Genomic DNA, 25,519 nt, shown 5'->3' on the forward strand with positions numbered 1-25,519 from the left:
GTATTGTTAAATTTTTGTATCAAATGTTGTTTTGATGGGTCTTTGCTAATTTTAGTCATAAATTGTAACTCATAACAATACAAAAACAGGTCCGCAATAAGTGGTGCACAGTTAGTCCCCATTGGAATTCCAATAACTTGACGATATACGGAATCTCCAAAGCGAACAAAAATGTTATCAAGTAAAAATTCAAGTGCATAAATAGTATCAAAGCATGTCCAATTGACATAGTTCTTTTGTTTATTGCTACTAAAAAATGATCTAAAAGAGTTTGAACATATGTACTCGCATTCCGACTTTTTAAATGCCCAGTTAATTAGGGATGTGAATTTTTTCTTAATAAGAATATGAGGCAAAGTGGTATATAGGGTAGAAAAATCAAAACTTTGAACAGATTCAAAATCACCAATATATGCATGCAATTTATCAAGTACTTCCAACGAGTTTTTGACACTCCAAAAGTAATTAATTCCACTATTTTCAAAGGCCTTATTTGAACAATTTATTATCAGGTTTTTTATTGTACCAAGTGTACTAGTAAGTAAAACAGACAATTTAGTAGTTGAACAATGGCTGGAAGATGAAATAAATCTATATTTGTAAGGTTTTTTGTGCAGCTTCGGAAGCCAGTACATAGTTGGGACTTTCATTGTGTTTGGTTCTGCTTGTAAAGAAGTAGCTAAAAGTTTATGTTTGTTACAGATGTCGTTTTCTGAAAATGAAGTCAGTTGGAATGTTGGTGAATTCGTGATTTCCTTTTGCAGAACCTCTATATAAAATTTACGTCAAACAATAATGATATTATTAGCAGCTTTATCAGCCGGAACAAAAACAAATTCCTTGGCTAGTTCTGTTAGTTTATTTTTGATACGCGAAATAGGGTTTTTATAGTTTTTGTAGAGGGTAAAATGTTCTTTAAAATGTTGTATTCGAATATCAACTATCTTCATTACTGAATTAATAAAAGAGTCCAAAGATTTTTTGTCAGCTTTTTCCCGTTTTACCCATTTCAAACAGTAGGCGCGGAGTGAGTCGTTGATGATATTACGACACTCATTCCAGTTAATAGTTGACGGGGGACGATATTTAGGTCCTTTACTGAGGAATGATTTTAACTCTCGGTCGCGAACGATGTTAAGGTCTCCTGTTATAACATGGGAAATTGGTCCATAGGTGTATTCTGAATTACTGCAATTACACGACATAGGTGTATTTTCAGTGATATTTACATCTTTACACAATTGGCTATAATTAAACACATATTTTCGGGTAGATTTCTTGTAAATATAACAAATGAGAGGGAGTTCAGTATTATCAAAATATCCAGGAATTTGGTCTTTAACAGAATGGTCGTTAAAAATACCGGCAATATTTACAAAATCAAAACCTTTATTGACATACTTTATTTTAAAAAAATGTTTTTTATGATCTTCAGGTCGATCAATTTTTGGAAACAGTTTAGAATAACAATATGCCATTATAATTTGGACAATTTCATACTTAGGACTGTAATATGAAATTGTGTTGCAATCCTCTAAAATTTTATTTAATTTATTTATAGGTAAAGAACAAAGCTTGGTTAACAGATAATGTCTGCCGTTGTTTTTTGAAATGGAAATTAGGTCCGAAATATTTGTATGGTTGGTCCGAAATTTTCTTTGATTGCGATTTTTTCTGCGTCCATGAGAACGATTTTTACGAACAGTTTTAGAAACTATATCCAAAATGTTAACAGAATCGGTTCTTGATATATTGCCAATTCCCATGATATTATCATTAAGACCGAGAGGGTAGACTGTCTGTAATTTTTTAATCCAATTTAATTCATTTATTTTTCGTGATCGTACAAACTTGGAATGAGATTCACCAGGCTGCTTATTTACTACTTCTAAAGGTTGAACTGTTAAATATTTAATAGGATGACTGTGCTTCTTAAGATGTTGATAAATGATACTTTTGAATTTATTGGGTCTTTTAAAACGATACAGGTGTTCTTGCGTGCGTTTAGATAAATATCGCCCAGTTTCACCTACGTACTGAATACCGCATCCCGGTTTGTTTCATGTGAGTAAATAAATAATACTGTTTGTTTTTCAAGTAATATCAGTTTCAAAATTTAGAGAAAATGTGCGACCATTAAATGTGGACCTTACTGTATTGTTGGTGGAAAGACGGGGACACGTAAGTCATTTTTTGGCATGACACTTATCGATAGAAGGGTAACCACGATTTTTATTGTTAAAAACGTTAGCTATAGTAGTATTTTTAGATAAGCGATTCTGAAGATTGAGACGTGTAGATACCCTTTGAACGAGTTTAGTATTTAATATTTTTCCATTTCTAAGCTTCATATTTGTTTTTTGGTATGTAGATTTATTACAAAGGAGCAAAGACTGGCGTCCACAATATGAACCATCACACAGTAGATTAAATTGTGTAAAAATGATAAAACTGTTCGGCTCAAGACGTCAAATGCTTATTGTCATAAGTTACCCGACAAGTTCGTTTTGTGAAAGGTAAGATAATCGACCAAGAAAAGACCACATACAAACTCTTCCGCAGAGTTATTACTGTGTTATTATAACGAGAAGAGAGTAGAAGGAAGTTAATCGTCTTTAATCAAAACCGACGTAAAAGAAACGACTGACGATTGAAAATATACAGAAACTTACTACACATTTTTTAATATACATACTCGGTTCGTAATTAGGGTTTCTTTCATGTTGTATTCCCCATGTAACATACTTTTCTGAATTGCTGGATTTATGTCTCATTGACGTATTTCTCAACTTTTTTTATTCTCCTTCGTCCTGACTTTAGATGAAATGTTTGCCACTGGACATATAGCAAACAATACTCCATCAATCATTTTATTCTTATTATTATATTGTGAGTCTGACGTTAGGTTTTGACGTCGATTTGAAGAACAGACGTCGATTAGAGACTGGACATCGATCTGAGTCTAACAAATATTTAGCTATTTTTCATACTATTTGTTTTTCGTCAAAATATAGATGCATTAGGAAGGTGGTCTTTTAAATTAAATGTAATAATAAATGTTATATACCTTAGAAATGAAATGAAAAATACAAGAAAATCGTGATTTCTAGATTACATAACAACAATACGTAAGCACATTACTGGACTAAAAATTTCATTTGTCTAATTTATTAAATCAAAAACAACATTGAACCAGCCTATACGGCTATTGACAAGAACTTATGAACGTCAATTTTTCGACTAGTGGCGACAATTCGCCCAATATTTTTAATATATCAGATTTTATGAAATGTAGTTTTTACGATATGAAGCTTATATATAAGGCTTGACGTCTAGACTTGACAGTGACTATGAATTTTTTAATTGATAAGTTTGTATTAGTAATTTTTTCCCCTTGATTTTATTGATTAGAGGTTAGATAGAAGGACGTGATATGAACCTTGTTGATTGGTTATTTATTACATTTTGACACCTGTATATTGTTGACTTCTGTATATGGGTACTTCACTGTTGAAAGGTTATATAATATATTAGGTGTCATCTTTAAATACAAACCTTAGTATTCATACAAAACTAAGTACACAATCACTTTTATTGTTTAATTTGATTTATTAACTTGCAAATTAACTTTTTGAGTCTACTTAGGTGTTCTATTTGAATGAGCTAAATTATTATAAATTTCACATTAAAATTATAATTTGAAGTATAGTCGCCTCTTTGAAAATTTGATGGGGAACCGTTCGAATAAAGGAAAAGGGTCAATTTATTTTCTTTCGTAAAATGACCGACAAAGCTATAAAGATATATAACACCTATGGACAAGGTGGCAACATTTCTGTCCTTATCCTAAATACTGCCAAAGACATATAATACAGCTGCGTCTCCGATACTGCCAAGGCTTTCCGGTCAGCACTCAATTAGTTTGCAATGAATCAGAAACTTTTTGTTTTTTTTTCTTTTCTTCAAATTTATCATTGCGTCAGTTACTTGTGTCAAGCATATAGAATGATATACATATTTATATATACTAGTAATTAGAATTATAGCTGTCAGTTTCTGGAAGTTGAAATTTAAGTAAAATTCCAAAGTCAAAAGAGCGTTTGAAACGGCAGAGAGAACTTGTCGGTGGTTAACAAAACCCGATGGCCGCAGAAAGACCGGGATGCCGCATGAAAAATGTACAAAAAATAATAGAAATAATATAGAATCTCCCATTGTACAAATCCTTCAAAACAAAAACTGCAACAGTGAACACTTTATAAATTGCATGCGTTAGAAACATTTTCTACAGTTTTACCTTCATCGGGAAAGCTCAAAGCTGATAACTAGTATTTGAAGGCCAATGACGTGTAAGAAACGAACAGCTGAAGAGCCGTTCGACCAAAGTAAACATAAAAACACATGTAATATCTAAATCGCTAAAAATCCCGAAGAAGAAGACACCTTTAAGTAAGAACATATGGACTTAGTTCTCAGTATGTTCAATAAATTGATTTTATCTTTCTTTTTTTTCTAAATTTTTCGTTTTTATCTACATTTTGTTTACCTTTTCATGTACATATTGTAATTTAATTTATGAAAACATTTTCAATAATAATTATTTGATGACATGATAATGTGAAAATGAAGGGGGAGGGGCAAATACAACGGTTAAAACAAACGTGGTGTAATACAAAACTTGTGTTTTGTGCATAACAACCTAGAAGTTTGTAGCTATTGAAAGGTTCTTGACTGTAACATACTTACTACGAGTGTTATTTAGCTACACTATGATGATATATCAAACACTTATATTTGTCGTTTAAACAGTTTTATCTGTAATATGGTGAAGATGTTATGTAAATACATTGACACAAATTTACAGTTAATGATAACTTTTCAGTTATGTAAATCAGACCCTTGTCAAGATAGCTGTAAAATGAATATTCTCTGCAGGACTTCTGTATATAAGGTAAAATTGAGTGTCTTTCATAGTCTATAAGTTTTTCATACCTCTGGTTTATTATTGGTGTTATTTTTGTTTATTTTTTTGGTTTTAATTTAAGCATTATGATGATATGATAACGTCGTTGCTTAAATCCTATTTGCAACAGTCAAATATCAATTGACGCGTGCAAATACATTACTGCTATTGTTTATAATCACCTCACGTTTATAGTATTGCTAGTACTAAAGCTATAGAGGCCGGTATCTCTGCTGTTGTCTGTCCGTCCTGGTGTTCTTTTAATCAAGTGGTCATCGATTTCGTATTGGCACTATTCTCGTGTAAATGAAACATTTTAACTTTAAATTACCAGTTTACATATTACGGAAATGTACTTAAACTGGAGTTATATTTTACGGAAATGTACTTAAACTGGAGTTATATTTTACCTCTTCATATCTAACTCTGAAGAATTTAAGATGACATATTAGGTTATAAGTATAGATTATAACATGGCCTTTTCCATATTGGCCCTGGTATCATCCCGAGACTCCCATATCGGCCTCGAGGCTTTAGCCGAGGGCCAATATGGGTCGAGGGATGATACCAGGGCCAATATGGAAAAGACCTGTTATAATCTATTTATCACATATCTAAGTTCTGCAGAATAGAGACACAAAGTTCAATTATTACAATTTAATAAAACATAACAGGTAAAATTTTAAATTTTGTATCACAAAAGTGTCGTTAAGGACGCAATGACGTGACGTCATTTGGAATCAGGGCACAATATCAATATCGTCTTTTTTGCCCCGGGCAATTTTGAGGTTATTGCATATGCAAAACCCAACGTATTCGTAACAAATATGTGATAACACACTGTAGTCCATGCAAAATATACATATCTAAGAAAAAATGGCTTACTCAATTCTACTTAACCAAGTCAACCCAAACTTGATAATGAATCAGCAGAAACCAGATAGTCTACAGAATGATTCGTACTGAGTTACAGGGAGTTTGTTTTTGTTGTTTTATTTCCATTTGCCTTTGAACTAACTTTTATATTTTGGTAATATGAATCCTCCATGCTATTTGATATCTTGTAAGCTTATATCTTAAATGTCAGATCTTGTGCAAATGTATTATAAATGATACCACGACTATTAAATTTCGGCCACATCGCATTCACCTTGTCGGTCCGTCCTTCCATCGACCCGTCCGTCCGACTTTTCATCTGTCTGACGGTCCGACAAAGAATATAGTCACACTTTTCTTATGATGTATACAATAAAGAATCAACTGAGCAAGCTGCTGGCAAAATATGAGTAACTGGCCAGCAGCTTGGCAGTTACGAGTTGCACCTTGAAAACACTTTTCGGTTCTGTTTGACAAATACTACCTGTTTGTCGATACTTCGAATAAGCCTACGAATGATGATAAATTATGCTTAGCATGATGAAGCGTGCATACTTGCTTGCTTTGTATAATGAAATCAGAATTGCCTTCAACATGTACAGAGTGACAGTCTTCTAGAGAAAAAAATCCTTTTGTTAGGAAATCATCCATGGCTCTGAAATGGCAGATATCGACTCATGCGAGCCTCTTGTTCATTTTATTGATAAAAAAAAACCCTTAAAACGATATACTAGGAAAGAAATATTAGAAATTAAGTTAAAAGTAACCGAATTTATCAATTATTATATTTAAAAAGGCGATGCGGTGCTACTGGCATTTACGTATACATATTTCATTGTTTCCACCTCTTTCTGTTAACCCTTCCTGAAAGAATTAAGTCATTGCTACTAGTCAGGAGAGCCAAACAAGTGTACAAACTAATAAAAGATGATAATGCTATTGATTAATATGTTTTTAATTCAAATTGCGTAGTTACAAATTGTTGCAATTATTTTCAGAACAAATGTAAATTCGGTAAATCTACAACATGAAATGGTTATTAAGTAGACACCAAACTAATTGAATAATAGTTTTACAACATAGATATAAGGTGCATAAGATTTGCGTTGCAGAACACCCGGTGTTTTAACAGTTGTTTACAAAGGCAGACATGCTTAATAAGTATCTATCTATGAAGGAAGTTAAAGTGCATTTGATTAACTATGGAATTATGGGATATAAGTTGATATTATTTACAATAGAATGCATGTGTTATCCCACAGTTTCAAATCGTCTGATGTGAAATTACGTCATGTAAGACCGCGTTTAGTTTGAGACTCAAACAAGTTTGAAACAAGTTAAACTGAAAATTTGAACATTTATTTTAAAATTTAAATGAGTGAATTTTTAATATACTCAGAGCTGTTAATTTGCTGTTGAATAAAATTGAATTCATGTCAAACTAAATTTCAATGATGTAAACAGTACAACGTATGAACACCAAACATGTTCAAATGGGCAGTGTGAACGCAACCTACTTTGACTGTACTTCTTTGACCCACCCTTTAGATAAAGTTTTGAAATCTGGAATTATATCTTTGTCCCATAGACTCGTGTTCTTGATTAGAAGGAGTGTATGCACTTGGACATATTGTTTACCGTTATTCTATCTGCTTCAGTTTCTACATCTTTTTTTTTTGTTTTGTTTGACCTATTAGATACATGTAGATAGATGCATGCTCAAATTAAATCGATCGGCGATCCAATTTTAGTTTTAAGTCCGTTTTTCAATCATATACCATGAGCAATTGGTCAACTAATATATTTGGTGTATGAAATTATTATAAGGTATACGTGTTCGTTTGACAGGTCCCATCTTACCTTTGTCTACTCTTTTGTGTTCATTGGTCAATATTAACTTTTTAGGGATACTATATGCAATAGTACAACCATGTTTGTTTTATTGAATAATTGTCATGTATGTCCGTTTGGCGGGGTTCATCTGACCTTGCCACGGATCTATTTAATTGCTTCACTGATTAACGTTAAGCTGTCTTGGCATTGTTCATTTCTTAGAATCTAAAAGCCGAAGTTTAAAACTAAATTTTGTGTAGGAATTATTGTAACGTGAACGTGTCCGTCTTGTAGTTTCATATGACTGTACCCAAATTTACGCTATACATCCGACGTACCGTACAGTGCTAGAGTTTCAGTAATCCAGGGGCGGATGCAGGAATTTTCGAAAGGGGGGGGGTGCTAACCCAGGGCAAAGGGGGGGGTGCAAAACATATGTCCCGATACAAATGCATTGATCGGCAGAAATAAAGGGGGGTGCGCACCCCCGGAAACCCCCCCCCCTGGATCCGCCACTGTAATCAACGAAGGAACCAAAAGTAAACGTAGCCTATACACTAAATTAAGAAGTAACATCTCATCAGTCTTTTTAACAGCATATTTTTTTTTTATACTTTCAGGTACTATTTAGGGCATTAAGAGACTCAGACTGTAAAATAAAATGTTCAAATAAACAACGGAGACCCGTATGTGGGTCAGATGGTATAACATATGCATCTAAATGTGATCTCATGAAAGCTAAACGTTGTGAAAAACGTCAAGTCAGCATACAGAAAAAAGGAAAGTGTTCAGGTATGTGTATTATTAGTTTCACATTTTTCTAATTCTAGTATTCAGTGGCGGATCCAGAAGGGGGGGGGGGGGGGGTTCCGGGGGTTGGAACCCCCCTTTTTTTGGCCGATCAATGCATTTGAATGGGAACATATAGTTGGAACCCCCCTTTATCCTGGGTTGGGAACCCCCCTTTTTAAAATGGCTGGATCCGCCCCCGAGTATTGAACAGCTGCGAATTCAAGTATTTTCTAGGATATCAATGATCGTGGAATGAGAAAAAAAGGATTTTTCGCACGTGGATATTTGGTTTCGTGGTTATGATTAAGTCTACATACAAGTCTATAGAACATGTGTACATGTACTTCTTAAATATTTCAATTCGTGGTTCAAAAATACCACAAAATCCCCGAAAATTAGTATAACACGAATAAATATGAAGCAGGAGTATGATGTTTATGTCAATTATATTTCATCGCGTTATTCCCAGATTTTAGCTTGACATAGAAACTATGATCACATCTGTCGTCGTTAACGTCGCCATACATATATTGTGTTTAGTTAATGGCACCTTTGAGTTACTATCTATTTGATATACCACTAATCGCATTATATACATACCAACTTATACTTCTCCCGTCCAGCAGTTCGGAGGAGGCGTTCGGTTGTACGGGATGTAAAGATACGCTGCCACGTCAAGTCCGAATACGGAAGCTTAATATGGTATCTGATGTAGGGAGAGTGTTTAATTGAAGGTTTAATATCAGATGTGACAACTCTTTGAGGGTTTTGTAGGTTGCCTGTTGCAAGTTGAAATTTTATCCTTTTATTTCGTCTACTTTTTATATAAACTGAATACACATGTCCGTATTTTATCTTCTCTTTTGCCCTCTTTTTACATAAACAATGTCATGTCAAGAAATCAGTGCAGAATCATTTTTCTCTCCTAATGATATGCTGCGGTCATATTATGTGTTAATAATTTTGTTTAACTTTGATGAAAAAACTCTATTCAAAAGACACAAAGAGAACAAAAATGTGATCTTTTTGACAAGGTGCAAACATGCTTCATGTCATAGCCACTGTTTTAATATAAAAGAACAGTATACTATATACTGCATTATGATACATATTTATCTTGTATTTCTTACATAATTAATTGTACTTAATTTACCCAAACATGACATGTAAATTTTATAAATGTTAACAAACACTTTACGTTAAATATACCTATTTACACAGGTGAGCATTTTCAAACCCCCGCTAAGGAACAATAGTCCGCCAGATGTTAAATGCATTTTTATGCCGAGCGACAAATTTTCACACATCTCATATGGAAACCGTTTTATAAGTCTCAAAATTCTGAATTTTAATATGTTACCAGACTGTGTATGGTTGTCAATAAATCATGCCTACAGACTTTACGGGTTTATTGAAAAGAGAAAAAAAAAACAACAACGAAAGAATACTAGCAAACATTTTTTTTCGGTAGTTATAAATGTATATGGTATAAATTCATCACACACCTGGTCGATGCATACAATTCATACAAGACCACAGATTCTGAAAGGTAAAAAAAATTAAACAAGTTCATAAATCTTCATGACGTAAAATTACATTTGTAAAGATCTAACGTGTCCCGAACGTGATCTTATTCGGATTACTCAGATTTATCTTTACCTTTCTACAGATGTTCATTTCATAAATAATCACACTTAATTTTATCAAAATATTTTAATTGTTAGACCATGCATATTTGCATTTGATATTGTGCATGAAATGATGTTTATTTCTCATTGAAATGGAGTGTCATGCGTAAGAGGCACAACAACGTTTTATTAACAGCTACAGGACATGCCGATTTCACACAGTGTGATTTTGGCAGAAATGTACATATAATAATTATTAATATAAACTTATGACTAAATTATTAGTTGTCTATTATATATGCACGTTCGGAATATAACAAGACAGTTACATTGATTCCGTATGATATACTTGAGGAGGACATTCGGATGACACTGCTTAATTGGATTTAGTTTAAATGTATTTCTTAGAAGTTATGGTACTTTTGTTTTGTCTCTTATCAACAAACGCCAAAACAGACACAGGAAACAAGCGTAAGTCGAACATTCTTTTTTTTTCTGAAACCGTAAGATGTTTTTGTGATTTTTATAAAGCATCCCGTTAAGCACCTAATACATTTTTATATAAAATTCATGCAACCATTTGATAGATTTTGTCAGCTGTGATCCAAAGATAAATTAATGGTTGAATTATGAGCTTCAGATATCCCAGATTATAGTCTAGATTAACGAGTGATTGGTAGATTCTGCAATATTTAATCCTTGGCTTAATATTGGTTGCTTCATTCTTTTGAAAGATTTCTAAGTATATATATATATGAATATTTTTTTTTAATGCCTGAGGCAATTATAATGTGTTTCAAGTATTCAAAAATATAATATTTGTGACTGGACGTAAAAAAAAGCCCAATCATAATACATATATCTTTTTTGTCCCTAACATGTATTCCAAGTTAACTATAATAGTCAACTAAACGGCTTCAGAAGCCGGGAAAATCAATTATAATAAGGATACACTTTTATTTGTGTAATTGGGTAGGTTCTTCCAATGTTAAATATCAGAAGCGTACATTTTGACGAAATAAAATGCTTATACTACAGACATTGGCCTCATCACTGAGACCAGGCTTATAATTTTGTTTTCAAAAGATTCAGTAGTGACACTCAAATCATAGAAGTTACAAGGCAAAATATAAAGTACTATCGTTTCCCCATTCACTATGGCTTTCTAAACTTGAGACCCCTTCGATGTTCTTTGAGTTTTCTTTTTATCAAATGTAAGTCGCATTGAAAATTTATAAAGTCAGAATAAAAAGACCCCAAAAAAAATGATATTTTCAACTTTTCTATTAAAGAATTATAATGACTTTAATGTTCACAGTTTTTGCCTTGCTTTATTAATTATTTTAATTATCATTGTTGTTTATTTTTTGTCTGTTATATTTAGATTTTGATTAATTATGGTTTTATTTTACTTTGATTTGTTTGTCTGCTTGATGTTGTTTTTTGGTTGTTTTTTTTTTATTCCATTTTGTTTAATAATTAACCTTATTTTCTCTTACTTTATGTGTTCTTAGTCTTTTCCATTGTATCATACATCATCCCATTGTAATGTTTCCGGACGCCAGCACGAGCCAGTGGTTGATCGTTATGGAATATCTGTTTCACAGATGACGACGGACATGTTCCAATTGTCGTAACGACATTCCTGCAATGGGGCTTACTTGATCAGACTTATAACCAGCTTTGTACTTATATGTGCAGCATGACGGGTGATATGTATATAAAGTAGGATTTTCTCCCAGATCAAGTGAGATCTTCCACGGTTTTTAGTGAGGTTCTTGATGCTCAGTGCTCTATGTGTTGTGTTTTATATACTGTTTGGGCTTCTTCTTTTGGTTGGGTTGTTGTCTCTTTGAAACAGTTCCTGTTTCCATTCTGTATTCTGTTATTTTTTTTCTAATGCCCCACCTACGATAGTAGAGGGGCATTATGTTTTCTGGTCTGTGCCTCCGTTCGTGCGTCTGTTCGTCCGTGCGTCCGTTCAGGTTAAAGTTTTTGGTGAAGGTGGTTTTTGATGAAGTTGAAGTCACATCAATTTGAAACTTAGCACACATGTTTCCTATGATATGATCTTTCTAATTTTAATTTCAAATTAAAGTTTTGACCCCAATTTCACGGTCCACTGAACATGGAAAATTATAGTGCGAGTGGGGCATCCGTGTACTATGGACACATTCTTGTTTGGGGATATTTTTTGGCCATGACGTTTCATCTTATAAGATTGAATCTCCCTCTGATATCTTTCACCTCTCCTTTACAATAATTATACGTGCATGCTGTATAACATATTCATCTTCCGTTCTAATTTGGGTCGTTTTCTAAAAGCCAAAGTCCAAGTAAAAATGGATTTTTTTTGGTTACGAACTATTTAATATATTTAATTGTTCATTTGTTAATTCAAGCTACGATTTTCTGTAACGTCTGTTTTAAGAAAATGTGGAACATAATGGAAATGCAAAAAAAAAATTTAAATAAACTGTTGCTGTAAGAATACATTTTAAACTATTTTTTGCAATACAATGAATTGTTGTTGGCATTTAAAAGGCTCGCTCACTGTTGTATCATTGAATTTTTGCTATTTATGTTCGTATGATGTATCAGCCTTGTATCTAAGGTGTATTTGGCAAAACTTTTAGGAATGTTCGCTCCTCAGTGCTCTTTTACTTCGCATTTTATTAGGCCTTTTTGATTATTTTTTTTTATTCGAGCGTCACTGATGAGCTCGAGTCTATTGTAGACGAAACGCGCCTCTGATGAAACAGTTAAAGATACATGTACAACTCAACTGCAGATTGCACCTACAATAACAATTCAATAGGGGATGAAAAAAGGGTCGAAATTTCTTCTTTACTAATGGACATAAACCGTGTAAATGTATCAGGCATACACAATTTTATTATAAATTGTATATATACAAACTTTTACAAATTGAAGTAGTTTTTACCGTCTCAGTAGCATTCCTCTAAAAAATCGTTTTCAATGATTTAGGATTAAAAAACCGTATCAAATGATTTATATGATTTTAACAGCTAATGTTTTCTTTTGACTCGAGTATGTTTGAATTAAATGGTCTATTTAACTCAGGAGAGTGTAAAGAAGTGTACCAATCCGTGAAATTGTACAACTTTTATCGTGTAATTGTAATTAATTTTTAAACCATTAGCATCCATTTTGTGGGTTATGTTATTTAGTAGGTGTTTTACAATTGTGATTCGCGGTTTTGTATAGGTGTTCTGTATTTCTTATGTAAACCCAGTATTAACACATGTTAAATGCTTATGTACTAGATGCAAATAAGTCTCCATATTTATATTTTATAATTTATTTTCTAGTGAAATATTTTATTGCAAGGTTAACTATTTTATATAGAGGTATATTTGATGAAGCTGATCAAGTTAACAATATAGAAAATAATGCGTACAATATTAAAAATTAACATATACAATATAAGGGTATAAATAATAGAAAATAATGAGCAATACTAATCATGAACAGAAAAACATAGCATACAATATAAAGAATACAGATATAAAGTTCCCCTACCAAGAACTGTCAAACTTTATTTTATTACACAAAAAAAAATAACGTAAAGGACCCCATAAAAGTACATTTTAAGTTCAATTCTTGGAAACAGTTTAAGTAAGTATCAGCGTGTTGACCAGAAAAATGCCTTCAAGTCTAATGACGTTCGGAAGAAAAACAAAACCGCAACATAACAGCTTAGGTTCGTCTCAAAGGATGTTCCCTTGCGGTTTTCATCAATTCTTGGTGTGATAAGACAAATTTTAAATTGCAACAGATCTAGTAAGAAATCAATTTAAAGGGCAATTCCTAATTTCACTGCTATGTTTCCGACATTACCATTAAAAACTGTAAGTCAGGAGCTTGTTTTTCAGTGGTTGTTGTTTGTTGTTGTGTTACAAATTTGATGTTCGTTCATTTTTTTTGTACACTTGAACTAGGTCGTTTGTTTTCTCATAATGGTTTGATGTATTTTCTTTTGTGGAAGTGGACAAACTATTGCACAAAGTCCATATGATTGAATACTAGTATCAGAAGTAGGCAATATGTATTCAAGCTGTTGTCTGTTCTATGGTCGGGTTGTTGTCTCTTTGACACATTCCCCGTTTCCATTCTCATTTTAAACCTGAATATGTTACAGTTTAAACACAACCGAATACCGTAGGCTTCAGATAATAATAGTTTTAACTTTCTGCCACAATGGTATGAATAACATTTATTGCTTAATTTACAATATAGGTACATGCAAATTGCATGTTTTGACCTTGTTAACATGTTTCGTTCGAAACTCGTGGTTTTGAAGGTATACCGAAATGAGAAATTTTCACTAGTTTTGAGATTTTTGATGTGTGCTTCGGTTTTAAGAAAAATGTGCTAGAGTGTATATAGAATTTCTACTAAATACACGAATAGTTTGAATATCTCACGTTTTAGTCGTCGTGTTTTGTAATTGTAAGTTTCTCCTCGACTTATATAAGTTTTGAATGTCCCTTTGGTATATCTTCCGCCTCTTTTAACAAAGTAAGCGTCTAAGTGAAGCGAAAAATATAAGTATGAGGTGACAAATTCACTAGCAGTAGGTGGCACGGTAGTATTTGCTTTCCAGAATTTAGGTTGCTCTTTTGTGTACCCTACTTAGGTTAATGTATCTAAACAGTGCGATTGGACAAAAAATACAGTATCAACTGATCTTACTTTCCCAAACTGAGGGATGAATCAGGTGTAGAAAAATATGAAATAATTTTACATACAGATGAAAATGAATTTTTGAGAATTTTTTTAAATTTTGTATTCACTGCACCATAAAAGACCTAAAAGTACTAGTGGCCTTAGGTTTTTAAAAATAGCAAAAAAAGTAAACGGTCATGATACATATTCAAATTCTTTTCTGAATAGTAAAATGAAAGTACTTCAGTTAACTGTGAATGTAGAATTTTTTGCAGTGTTAGAAAGTGGTGAAAATTCTAAAAAGGCTATCATTATCCCTTATGGGCCAGGAAATACTACCGTGCCACCTTAAGGGGGATATATATTTTTACACTAAATCAATAAAGGAACTTTTTTTACCTATCCAATTTGTAAGTTTATCAATATTAAGTAGATTAAGGGCAACTATGATAAAAACAAGCCTTAAATTCCACCCCTGAGAGTAAAAATTGCTGATTCAGCAAATTTTGCCTGATCTGTAGGTAATAATGTAAAAATTTACCTAGAAAGTAGAACTTCATTATTATTATGTAACTTGCAATACATTTTTAATTATAAATGCTCGCTTTGACTTTTCGCAGTGTCTGACACATGTGCAACCACTGAAATTTGAGACGCGACATTCTTCGGTTGCATGTACATCCTATTATTTTCACCGTAACAAATAAATTGCATAATTTCTTATTTTTTTCAACACAAGTACAGCTATACTAGTTTTCTTGAGGTTCAATTTGTAGTTCTGATGTAACATGACACCAGTTGGAGCTTTTGGGGAACCAGTAAGTGGTTAAGGGGTCCTTACTTATTCATTTAGCTCTCATATTGGTCTGAAATAGAGATAGAAATAGGGGGTTCTTTACATTGACTAGACATTATTTTTGACAAAGAATGTATTTATGATGTTATATCAGCAAGATTAAATGGTTTATTCATTTTCCATGAAAATACCATTAGTTGTTAAGATTTTCTGACAGTGAAAAGCACAATAAAGGCAAATTGATTATGTAAGGGGACATAATTTAACTTAATGCATACATGAGAAATAGACAAACAGTCAACTTAGAGATGTATTCTAGTACATGTATTGTCAAACAGATTTTGGAATAATAGTTAACTGCAATCTAAAGACTCTTGTTGTATTACCCTCTTAATCTGGAAATGTTTAAAGTAAAATATAAGGCATGCTGTAAAATGTGGAATGGACTTTAATATCAGTTTTCATGATTTGGTGCTTAAACTGTTTCTTTCAGTCAGATTAACCATAAACAGAGTTGGCATTCCAATAATTCCTCCTGAATCACCATGTTTGACTTCTGTGTTGATTTGAAACATCATATATTTGGGTTTTGTTCACTCCTTAAGTAAAAATGGTAAGATGAAAAAAAAGTGAAAATCTGCCAGATGGGGTAGGGATGTAATGTTTCATTTTTTTTTTGTAAGAAATGAGTGCAGACTAGTATTCTTTATTGTAATATGTTCCAAAGTAAGAAGTCTATGTATCATAGGTGTCATGACTGGTTTCAAGTTTGTTATGTCTTGGTTAAGGTGGCACGGTAGTATTTGCTTTCCAGAATTTAGGTTGCTCTTTTGTGTACCCTACTTAGGTTAATGTATCTAAACAGTGCGATTGGACAAAAAATACAGTATCAACTGATCTTACTTTCCCAAACTGAGGGATGAATCAGGTGTAGAAAAATATGAAATAATTTTACATACAGATGAAAATGAATTTTTGAGAATTTTTTTAAATTTTGTATTCACTGCACCATAAAAGACCTAAAAGTACTAGTGGCCTTAGGTTTTTAAAAATAGCAAAAAAAGTAAACGGTCATGATACATATTCAAATTCTTTTCTGAATAGTAAAATGAAAGTACTTCAGTTAACTGTGAATGTAGAATTTTTTGCAGTGTTAGAAAGTGGTGAAAATTCTAAAAAGGCTATCATTATCCCTTATGGGCCAGGAAATACTACCGTGCCACCAGTACGGTTCAACGTAATAAATAGAAATGAAACACGGAACTAAATTAGGCTGTGGTACATTAAACACGGGTCAAGTTCGAATTTGACGTATATCTCGTTTCCGTTTTTCAAAAAACGAGGTTTCGTCACTAAACTAGTCATGTTTTGGGTGTGGTAAAATATGTATTTACTACACAAGACTATTATTTTTAAAATGAGACAACAAAACATCGTTAAATGTATAATATAAGCTAGCTGTGTTAAGTCTCTTTTTTTTATGAAAAGATCAAAATCGGAAAAAAAGATGACACACAATTAAGTTAACATGATAAAATGGAAGATTTTAAAGAGAAATGAACTTACAGCATTGGCACATGATTACAAAATAATGATTTGAAAAGTTAATAACAAATATTGAATCTATCATTAATGTCAGATGAAAATGAATCGAGTACAAGAATATATTTTCTTAAAGAAGTACTCAAAAGGATTCAGATAAAATAAGGATAATTAAAAAAAATGTAGAGAAAAATTATTTTACTGAAAGAAATTCTCAATATAAAGAACTTCATACAGACAATAGATAAACAGTACCATCTGATAAGGACAATAATTATATTTAACAAGAAAGAATCAGATTCCATGTTATGCGCCTGGAACACCGAATTGATGATTAAAAAAAAAAAAACGTTTATTCGTAAATATCAAAAGGAAGATGTGGTATGATTGCCGATGAGACAACTACTAGTATCTCGAAGAGACCAAAATGACACAGAAATTAACAGCTATGGGTCACCTTACGGTCTTTTACAAAGATTAAAGCCCAAACTGCATAGTCAGCTATAAAAAAGACTGATGTAAAATGATAACTGATTTTTATTTTTTATTTTCTATAATTTGTATTTGGCTAAAGAATCTGTTACTTTCAGGTTCTAAAAGTTCTACAAAATGTCAGCAAGAAAGAACGGAAGCTCAAAAAATAGCCAGGCGGCCAACAGCTGGGATTTTTATACCAGAATGTAAGAAAGATGGGTCTTATGTTGATGTTCAGTGTCACGCAGCTACAAATTATTGTTGGTGTGTAACCAAAGAAGGAAGACCAATTTCTGGTACTTCATTACAGGGAAAAAAGCCTTCGTGTAAAGGTATTTCATTATAGGGGGAAACCTTAATGCAAGATACAATGTGCTTGGTTACTGGGAAAAAATCTTGGTGTAAAGTTACTTCGTTATAAAGAAAAACCTTAATGCTTGCTTATACAATGTGCTTGACTATTGAGAAAGAATCGATTAAAATTGCTCAAATAAAATACATTGTTCACAAAAATATTTAACCCCGCCACATTCTTTATATACCTGTTTAAGGCAAGAGCCTGTAGTTCAGTGGTTGTCGTTGGTTCATGTCTGTCATATTTGTGTTGAATGTCGCACACTGGCACAGAGTTTTCTTTGTCCACTCCATTTCAACGCGGTTGGACATTTGTCTAATCGGCAGTCATATACCGCATTTCCTTATTTTGTTTACATTGTGCTTGCCACAGAAACTGCATGTGTTGTTTAAATTAAGGAAGTATAAATACGCATTTTCGTCGATTATTAATACTTCAATTAGTTGTAATCGTCAAAAGATTTTCAACTTTTCAATCAGCGATGTTCGGTTTACTAGTAACTATTCAAGATTTCTGAAAACAAAATATAAATTCGTTATTTTTTTTTTGTCAGACTACTCGTATTGATCAAAGATAGCTGTTACCCAAAATATTTGTTTTTTCATAAAAATATTTTTGTTTTTTGTGGTGTTGGACACTTTTCAGACGTGTATTATTTGTATATATTTTACTGTATGTTCATGCGTCGTCATTGGAACAAAACTCGATAGACTCAGTCTTTTCTTGACATAAACATGTTGCAATTAAAAAGGCGGATCGAACAAGTTTTTGAAAAATTAAGCTGCAATATTTCTGAGGGGTTTTATATTAATATTCTTATTCCACGCAATTTGTCTTTCTTAAAAATGTTTAAAGAATATTTAGTCTCGCCATTACTAAAAGTTTAAAACTATAAATGAGATTCAGGATGGGTTTAATCGGGTAGAAAATAATTAGAACAACATGACCACATAAATGAATAATAAAGAGAACATTTTTTAAATAAGGGAGCTACCATTTGATTTTTATGGGGGGGGGCTAGGATGAAATTTGAAAAAAATAGGCAGGACAGGAGTTTTGAGTAAAAAAAAGGCAGGATGAGACACTTGCAAAAAAAAAAAAAAGTCAGGACGACAATTTAGGTAAAAAAAAGTCTGGATAAACTAAAAAAAAAAGGCAGGACCGAACAGAGTGAAAAATAAAAAGGCAGGACAGAGATTACAGCTAAAAAAAAATGCAGGACAAAATTTTTCATCCTAGCCCCCCCATAAAAATCAAATGGTAGCTCCCTAAAAAACACAGAGAATATATTGGGTGCTTGAATCTAAATAAAAGAGAACAATGGACAAAAAACTATCGAGTAGAGAAAAAAGATCTAAAGATGTAAAAAAAATACCGAAAGACCATCCGCTCCATACCATCATAAATTCAACATTATTTTGTAACATAACATAAAATACCATAAATCTCTTCGTTACTATCCAGATATAATTTAAATTTTAGGCAAATCTAGAACGAAGAAATCATTTAGAAATAAAGATAGAACAAGAAAAAAGAAAAAAGGTAAGTATCCAAAAATTGATTCATTTAAGAAATGAATGCTTCTTTTGTAATTTTATTAAGGTGTAAAAGTGCTGGATGATATGTGCGGGATGAACACGTTTGCATCCCCCCCCCCATTTTTTTAAAACTATATATACAAAAAGAAGGAGTCATTCTTATAATTACAATTTTATGCTAAAAAAAATGATGTATCAACTTTTTGTTTTTCGTCTGTGGCAAAGGGTATTGGTTGGTCTCTGTTCGAGTAAAATGTCTGTATGTGTAATGCTTTATCTACATATATGTGGAGTAAGTTGGCAAATGAGTAATTTATCTAGTTGGTCTATGTTCAAAACAGTCCATTATCACTGTACTATTATGCATATTTTAGGGGCCAGCTGAAGGACACCTACGGGTGCGGGAATTCTCGCTACATTGAAGACCCATTGGTTGCCTTCGGCTGTTGTTTGCTCTATGGTCGGGTGGTTGTCGCTTTGACATATTCACCATTTCCTTTCTCAATTTTATTTGCATATGTAGCTACGAAGTTGTACATACATGTACTGCAAGTGACAAAGGTTTGTTGTTTTAAAATGTTTAGAGTAAGAATAACAAAACACTGCAGAAGTTTGTTTGAAATAAAAAAATGATTTGATATACATTTTGATACATATACTAGTATTGTAGTTTTCTCTATTGCTTGTTTCAAACAGACATCACCAATTGTATATTTTAAAAATATGAATAGATAATATCATGTGTGTTTTGTTTGAACAATATGTTTTATTTTGCAGCGTGCAGAAAATCAGATAGAGCTGAATTTAATAAAAATCTTATGCAAACTTTTATCAAAGAATATGAGCGAGCAAAAAGCTTGACAACAAGCAGCAGTGAGTATGTTGTATATATTATATATTGTGGATTCATTTATTTTCGTGGGTACCAATTTTCGTGGATGAAGGAAAGTTTGCATGTTTGCGTACATTCAATCTCGTGGTTTTGAGTCTGTTCGAGTACGAGCATTTAGGAAATTATCATTATATAGATATATGAACATTTGTAATTCTTATATACCCACAAAATCCACGAAAATTGGTATTCAACGATTATAATTGAATCCACGAAAATTGGTATCCAACGATTATAAATGAATCCACGAAAATTGGTATCCACCGATTATAAATGAATCCACGAAAATTGGTATCCAACGATTATAATTGAATCCACAGTACTATGGAAATGATCTGAAATCTTAGCAGTAGATTATATTCATACCTTCATGGACAAGGTTTTACCTTAATTGGTTTGAACCTCGTTAAGGTGGAACCTAACACTACAGGGAGATAACTCTGTAAAATCAACTTTAAGTTAACGTTTTAATTACGTTGTGTTGTGAAGGGAATATGAAGCTTCTCAATGATCAAAATTAGTTTTTGTCAAACTGCTATATAACCAGTGTATTTTTTCTGATAAATTGGTTGGTTCAAATATTTTGAAATTTATATATTTTTGTCAAATGGTTAAAGGAAATATTTGTTCAAAATTTTATGAAAATTAAACAAGCCAAATTAATTTTAGTGAAAGTGTTGGGTACCACCTTAAATATATCACAATAACCGAAATGATTGGTTATTGTTTAACTGGAAGGGTCGAGTAGAAATTATCCTCTTGTTCCTTGAAGTAACCTTGAAAGGACTGTTTAGGGGTGAACGAAAACAAATATACGAGAAACCGAAATAACACAGTGAAGAAAGAGAGTTCATGCCATCAATGCTGTATATTAAAACGTTATTGTATCATTTAATTAGTTGGGGGGTGTTTAACATCCGACACAACAAGTTGTAATACTCTATGTCGATTATATTAAACAGAAACTTAACACTTTTATGCATTTGGTATATGCGGAAATGGTTCAGTCATTGTCAGAACAGATACTTAAGAAACATTTGTTTGGTTTTGTCTTACATATAGTGCATTCTACAAGGTTACTTCCTGCAATACATATTGAATGTTTAAGTTATAGCAGTTTTAGATTTTGATTCCTGACATATTATACTTTTCTCGACATTTTAATCGAGATTACTTCTATTGGTGTCTCAAAATTGATATTAAAATGTGAGCTCTAAAAATATACTCGGATACTTTATCAAGGTACATAGTTTGGGAGTATACCCTTTTCTGTCTGAATCAACGAATATAAGCACAAATCAAAAAATTCTGTATCGAAGGCTATGTTTTCGACCGTTTTTCCGAAAATTCAATAACAAACAAACAAAAAGAGGGACGAAAGATACCAAAGGGACAGTCAAATTCATAAATCTATATATAGATAAGACAAACAGACAAACAATTATAGTACACATGACACAACATAGAAAACTAAAGAATAAACAACACGAACCCCACCAAAAAAGTAGATCAAATTCTTTCTCTTGTCCAACATATATATATAGTGTTATGTAATCTAACAGATGTTTGTCTATAGGCATTTATAATATCATTTATATACGAGAATAACAATTACATTTTATTTATTTGTTTTCATAAATATGCATAAAGATATTTGTATGCGAAAAATAAAGTTTATTATTCATAAATCCATGTCAATGCTTCGTTCTCCCTATAGGAAGAAAATACTTTGTATGTAAAAGTACTGCAAAAAGGAAAAGTAAAAGCATCTAAATTTATGATTATACACGTTGTAAACCTCGTGTCAGTTTGTTTTTTTAACATATCTTAGTGGTATAAATTTTAACGCCCGCAATTTTTTTTCAAAATGAACAGATTTGGTAAATGGTGGGTTTCTTCAAGTTACAAAAACACGTATAAGCACACAAAATCAATCTGATAACCAAACAAAGACAACAAGAGTGTCAAACGGTCTTTTTATGGAGAGTTTGCCCTTTCAAACTAGTTTAACCCTACTACCTTTTGTTTGTGCCTGTTAATTGCACCTTTACGACAACACACAGTAAACGACCTGTTTCTGACAATGCATATGGGACTCTGTATATATTTCTCATTGATAGTTTTCAAATAAAAAAAATGGACGGTTATTTTTTTTTTAAGATAAATGAAAAATTATACCATGAGAATATTTAAAAAAAAAATTGAAAAATCCAAATCATAATCCCAAAGTAACCACTGAATTACAGGCTCCTGACTTGGGACATTCATACAGAATGTGGCGGGTTTAAACATGTTAGCGGGATCCCAACCCTCTCTTAACCTAGGACAGTGGTGTAACACTACAACATAGAACACAATATAAAAATCAGGTGATTGTCTTATCCTTAATCATTTTCAGTAGGAAAAAAATATTATGATATTGTTAAAAATATGTGTCACTTATTTTTCAGATACAGAGGAGTCTTTAAATAATTCCGATAATTCACGTGAAAAACGTGTTGCGGAGTGGAAGTTTTCAGAACTAGATAGAAATAAAGACAATAAATTGAGGCGAAAAGAAGTTCGGTCTCTAAAAAAAATGGTGAAAAAAGTAATTAAGCCAAGGGCATGTGCAAAAACATTTATTTCATATTGTGATTATGATCAAAATAAACGGATTGAAAAGGGGGAGTGGACGTCGTGTCTCGGTGTTGATTTAAATGGTAAGTATATCTTCTATCTATACTATTAAACGAGAAGACCTCATTTTGTGTGTCGCTTCTCTTCCTTCCACAATAAATCAAACATCATGCCTCTGTGTCCTATAGGTAACATGCATAGTCGCATTTGTCATCCATTCTTACGATTATTCAGATTGAGTTATTTTGGGAGAAAAACGACATAAAAGGAGTCCGTATATGATTCCGTCATCAGACTGACTTTTAGTCATAGATAAGACTTCCGGTTAGAGAAACATGCACAAATACAACCTATCGTATGATAGATAACAAAAATGAAAAATAAATAAGCCATTCAGAGCGTTCTCCATATCATGGTGTTTAGATAGCAAGGCACACAACTATTATACCTCCTTAGAGAGGACAATTATTTTTCGCGTTTATCTACATGTAAACTACGATTATACTACTTTAATATATATAGAGACTCTCTGTATTCTGTCAGGGACTTTCTATGTTAGTATAGAAAGTCCCTGATTCTGTCTACTGTCTTCTTTGAAATGTTTACTATTTAAGGGGTCATACCACTTGCATAAATAAGTAAAACATGCTCAACTTCATCTAAAACTACCTCGACCAAAAACTGTAACCTGAAGCGGGACAGACGGACGGACGAACGACCGAACGAACGAACTAACGAATGCACAGGCTAGAAAACACAATGTCCATAAATGGGGCATACAAATTTATTGTTGAAAGGGAAAATATTGATTTAGCAAAAATGAAAGTAAGGTAGAGATTAGAGGAAGGCAGGACCTTTTTTGGGGCGTCGGGATCGGGTGTTTTTAAGCTCTATGTGCCCGCGATTTCGCGGGTGTGTTCTAGTATAAGTAAAACTCCGTTTTAATAATTAGTGTTTTATGCCATTGCTTTTGGTTTCATTAGGGATGACATCAAAAGTTCAATGAAGGATAAAAAACTTAATTCACATAGTTTTTTCACTGACCCCCACACCCCCCCTCTTAACTTAATTTTGGAAAAATTGATTGACCAATAGGGATATATGTAAAATCGATTTTAGATTAACAAAACTTGCAGCAATGTTGACCCCCCCCCCCACCCCCAAACTATTTGAATGAAGTTTTTTTATCCTACATCGATCTTTTGATGTCGTCCCTTAGACAACGATTTTTGCTTACGTCATTATCAACAATTTCCACGTTTTGTCTCATACATTTGATTTATGCTCATGTGATAAGCCAAAATGAAACAATCATCAGATGACGAACTGCTCAAATAATCGATATTTTCAACTATCGGACGAGCGCAATCCTGAAGGTATTGTGATGACCAAGACATTAGAGGAAAGATCTGCCTTATAAGTTACTTTTTTAGAAGTAAAAAAATTGTTCATGTTCTGTTGATTGCTAATAAACCTTTCCCGACTTCACTGATGATGAGGTTGCTTAAGTTTAGATAAATGCATAAGAGCTTATCTGGTACGCTTTAGAGCTAATTTGATACGCTTTAAAAGGGCGCATTGTGATTTTTGCCAAACTTCAATTCAGTAGTTTAGATTATTTTAGCATGCATATATGCACTTTTTCTATATACCGGTTTTTCACGTTATTTAGGTAACAGGGGAAGAACAAGACAAGAAACCAGTAAGTTATACTTTCCTTATTTTTATAATAATCCCATATTTATTTTACTGTATGGACTTCGTTACATTTATCAAAACTGAGAACGTCTTCATTAGAAATATATACAAAAAGTATAAAATCAACGCTTGGTAACTGTTTTAATAGTTTTGAATACATACATGTCCTTAAAATACCTAATAACTTCTATGTTTTTACAATTTAAAAAAAAATAATAGCATTTTTTTTTTAACTTCATTTTTTTTAAAGGTTTGGTTTATTTCGATATTCAAAATGAGGGACTCGTGCAAAATTTAAATGCTTTTTTTCCGAAGGCAGGCATTTAAACAAAAGTATTAAATTAAGAGTTTGTCATATGAAATTTTATAATTTTTAGACATTTTTTATTTCAGTTTAACATTTTTCATATATCTTGAGTAACATCTGATTTCATATCTGTTCTTTAGTTGCTTTATACCTTACTTATTTAAATTCATCAGGGGTAGGGTCCACAGAAAAAAAGTATTAAAGACCAAAAAAGTAAAAATAAAATTTCAGCGCTAAATTTTAAAAAGAGGCATAAACTATGAAACTAAAAGATTATTTCTGAATAAAAATATTGTTTTCAATTTAATTGCTATATAGCAACACTGTAAAATTGCAGAAAAATTAATTGCGGAATGGATACACAACACATTTGAATATACTAGAAAATCTTGTTTTATATCTGATTACAAATGATCAAACGAAAACACAACGGACCAATTTGATTAGGCCAGAATTGAGACAAGGGCTATTGGGCGGATGGAACCTTTTGGTGACTGGCCGTTCAACTGAACAATAA

The 25,519-nt window shown here is 32.3% G+C and overlaps 1 protein-coding gene across 8 annotated transcripts in view; it reads left to right on the forward strand.

The window, feature by feature from the left end:
• LOC143069753 (SPARC-related modular calcium-binding protein 1-like) overlaps positions 1-25,519 on the forward strand; it is a 54,823-nt gene that overhangs the window by 15,342 nt on the left and 13,962 nt on the right. For 5 of the 8 annotated variants that reach the window (XM_076244525.1, XM_076244528.1, XM_076244521.1 and 2 more), the window contains exons 2-7: positions 8,293-8,464; positions 17,710-17,925; positions 19,431-19,490; positions 20,264-20,359; positions 22,829-23,080; positions 24,670-24,699. In XM_076244525.1, coding sequence (XP_076100640.1) covers positions 8,293-8,464; positions 17,710-17,925; positions 19,431-19,490; positions 20,264-20,359; positions 22,829-23,080; positions 24,670-24,699 — 826 coding nt within the window. Of the gene's footprint in view, positions 1-8,292; positions 8,465-10,312; positions 10,564-17,709; positions 17,926-19,430; positions 19,491-20,263; positions 20,360-22,828; positions 23,081-24,669; positions 24,700-25,519 lie in introns of those variants that run through there. The other 3 variants (XM_076244527.1, XM_076244529.1, XM_076244526.1) reach the window with 3 other exon arrangements.

This window comes from Mytilus galloprovincialis, chromosome 3 (genome assembly GCF_965363235.1).
Source record: "Mytilus galloprovincialis chromosome 3, xbMytGall1.hap1.1, whole genome shotgun sequence".
In the NCBI taxonomy this organism is placed as follows: Eukaryota; Metazoa; Mollusca; class Bivalvia; order Mytilida; family Mytilidae; genus Mytilus; species Mytilus galloprovincialis.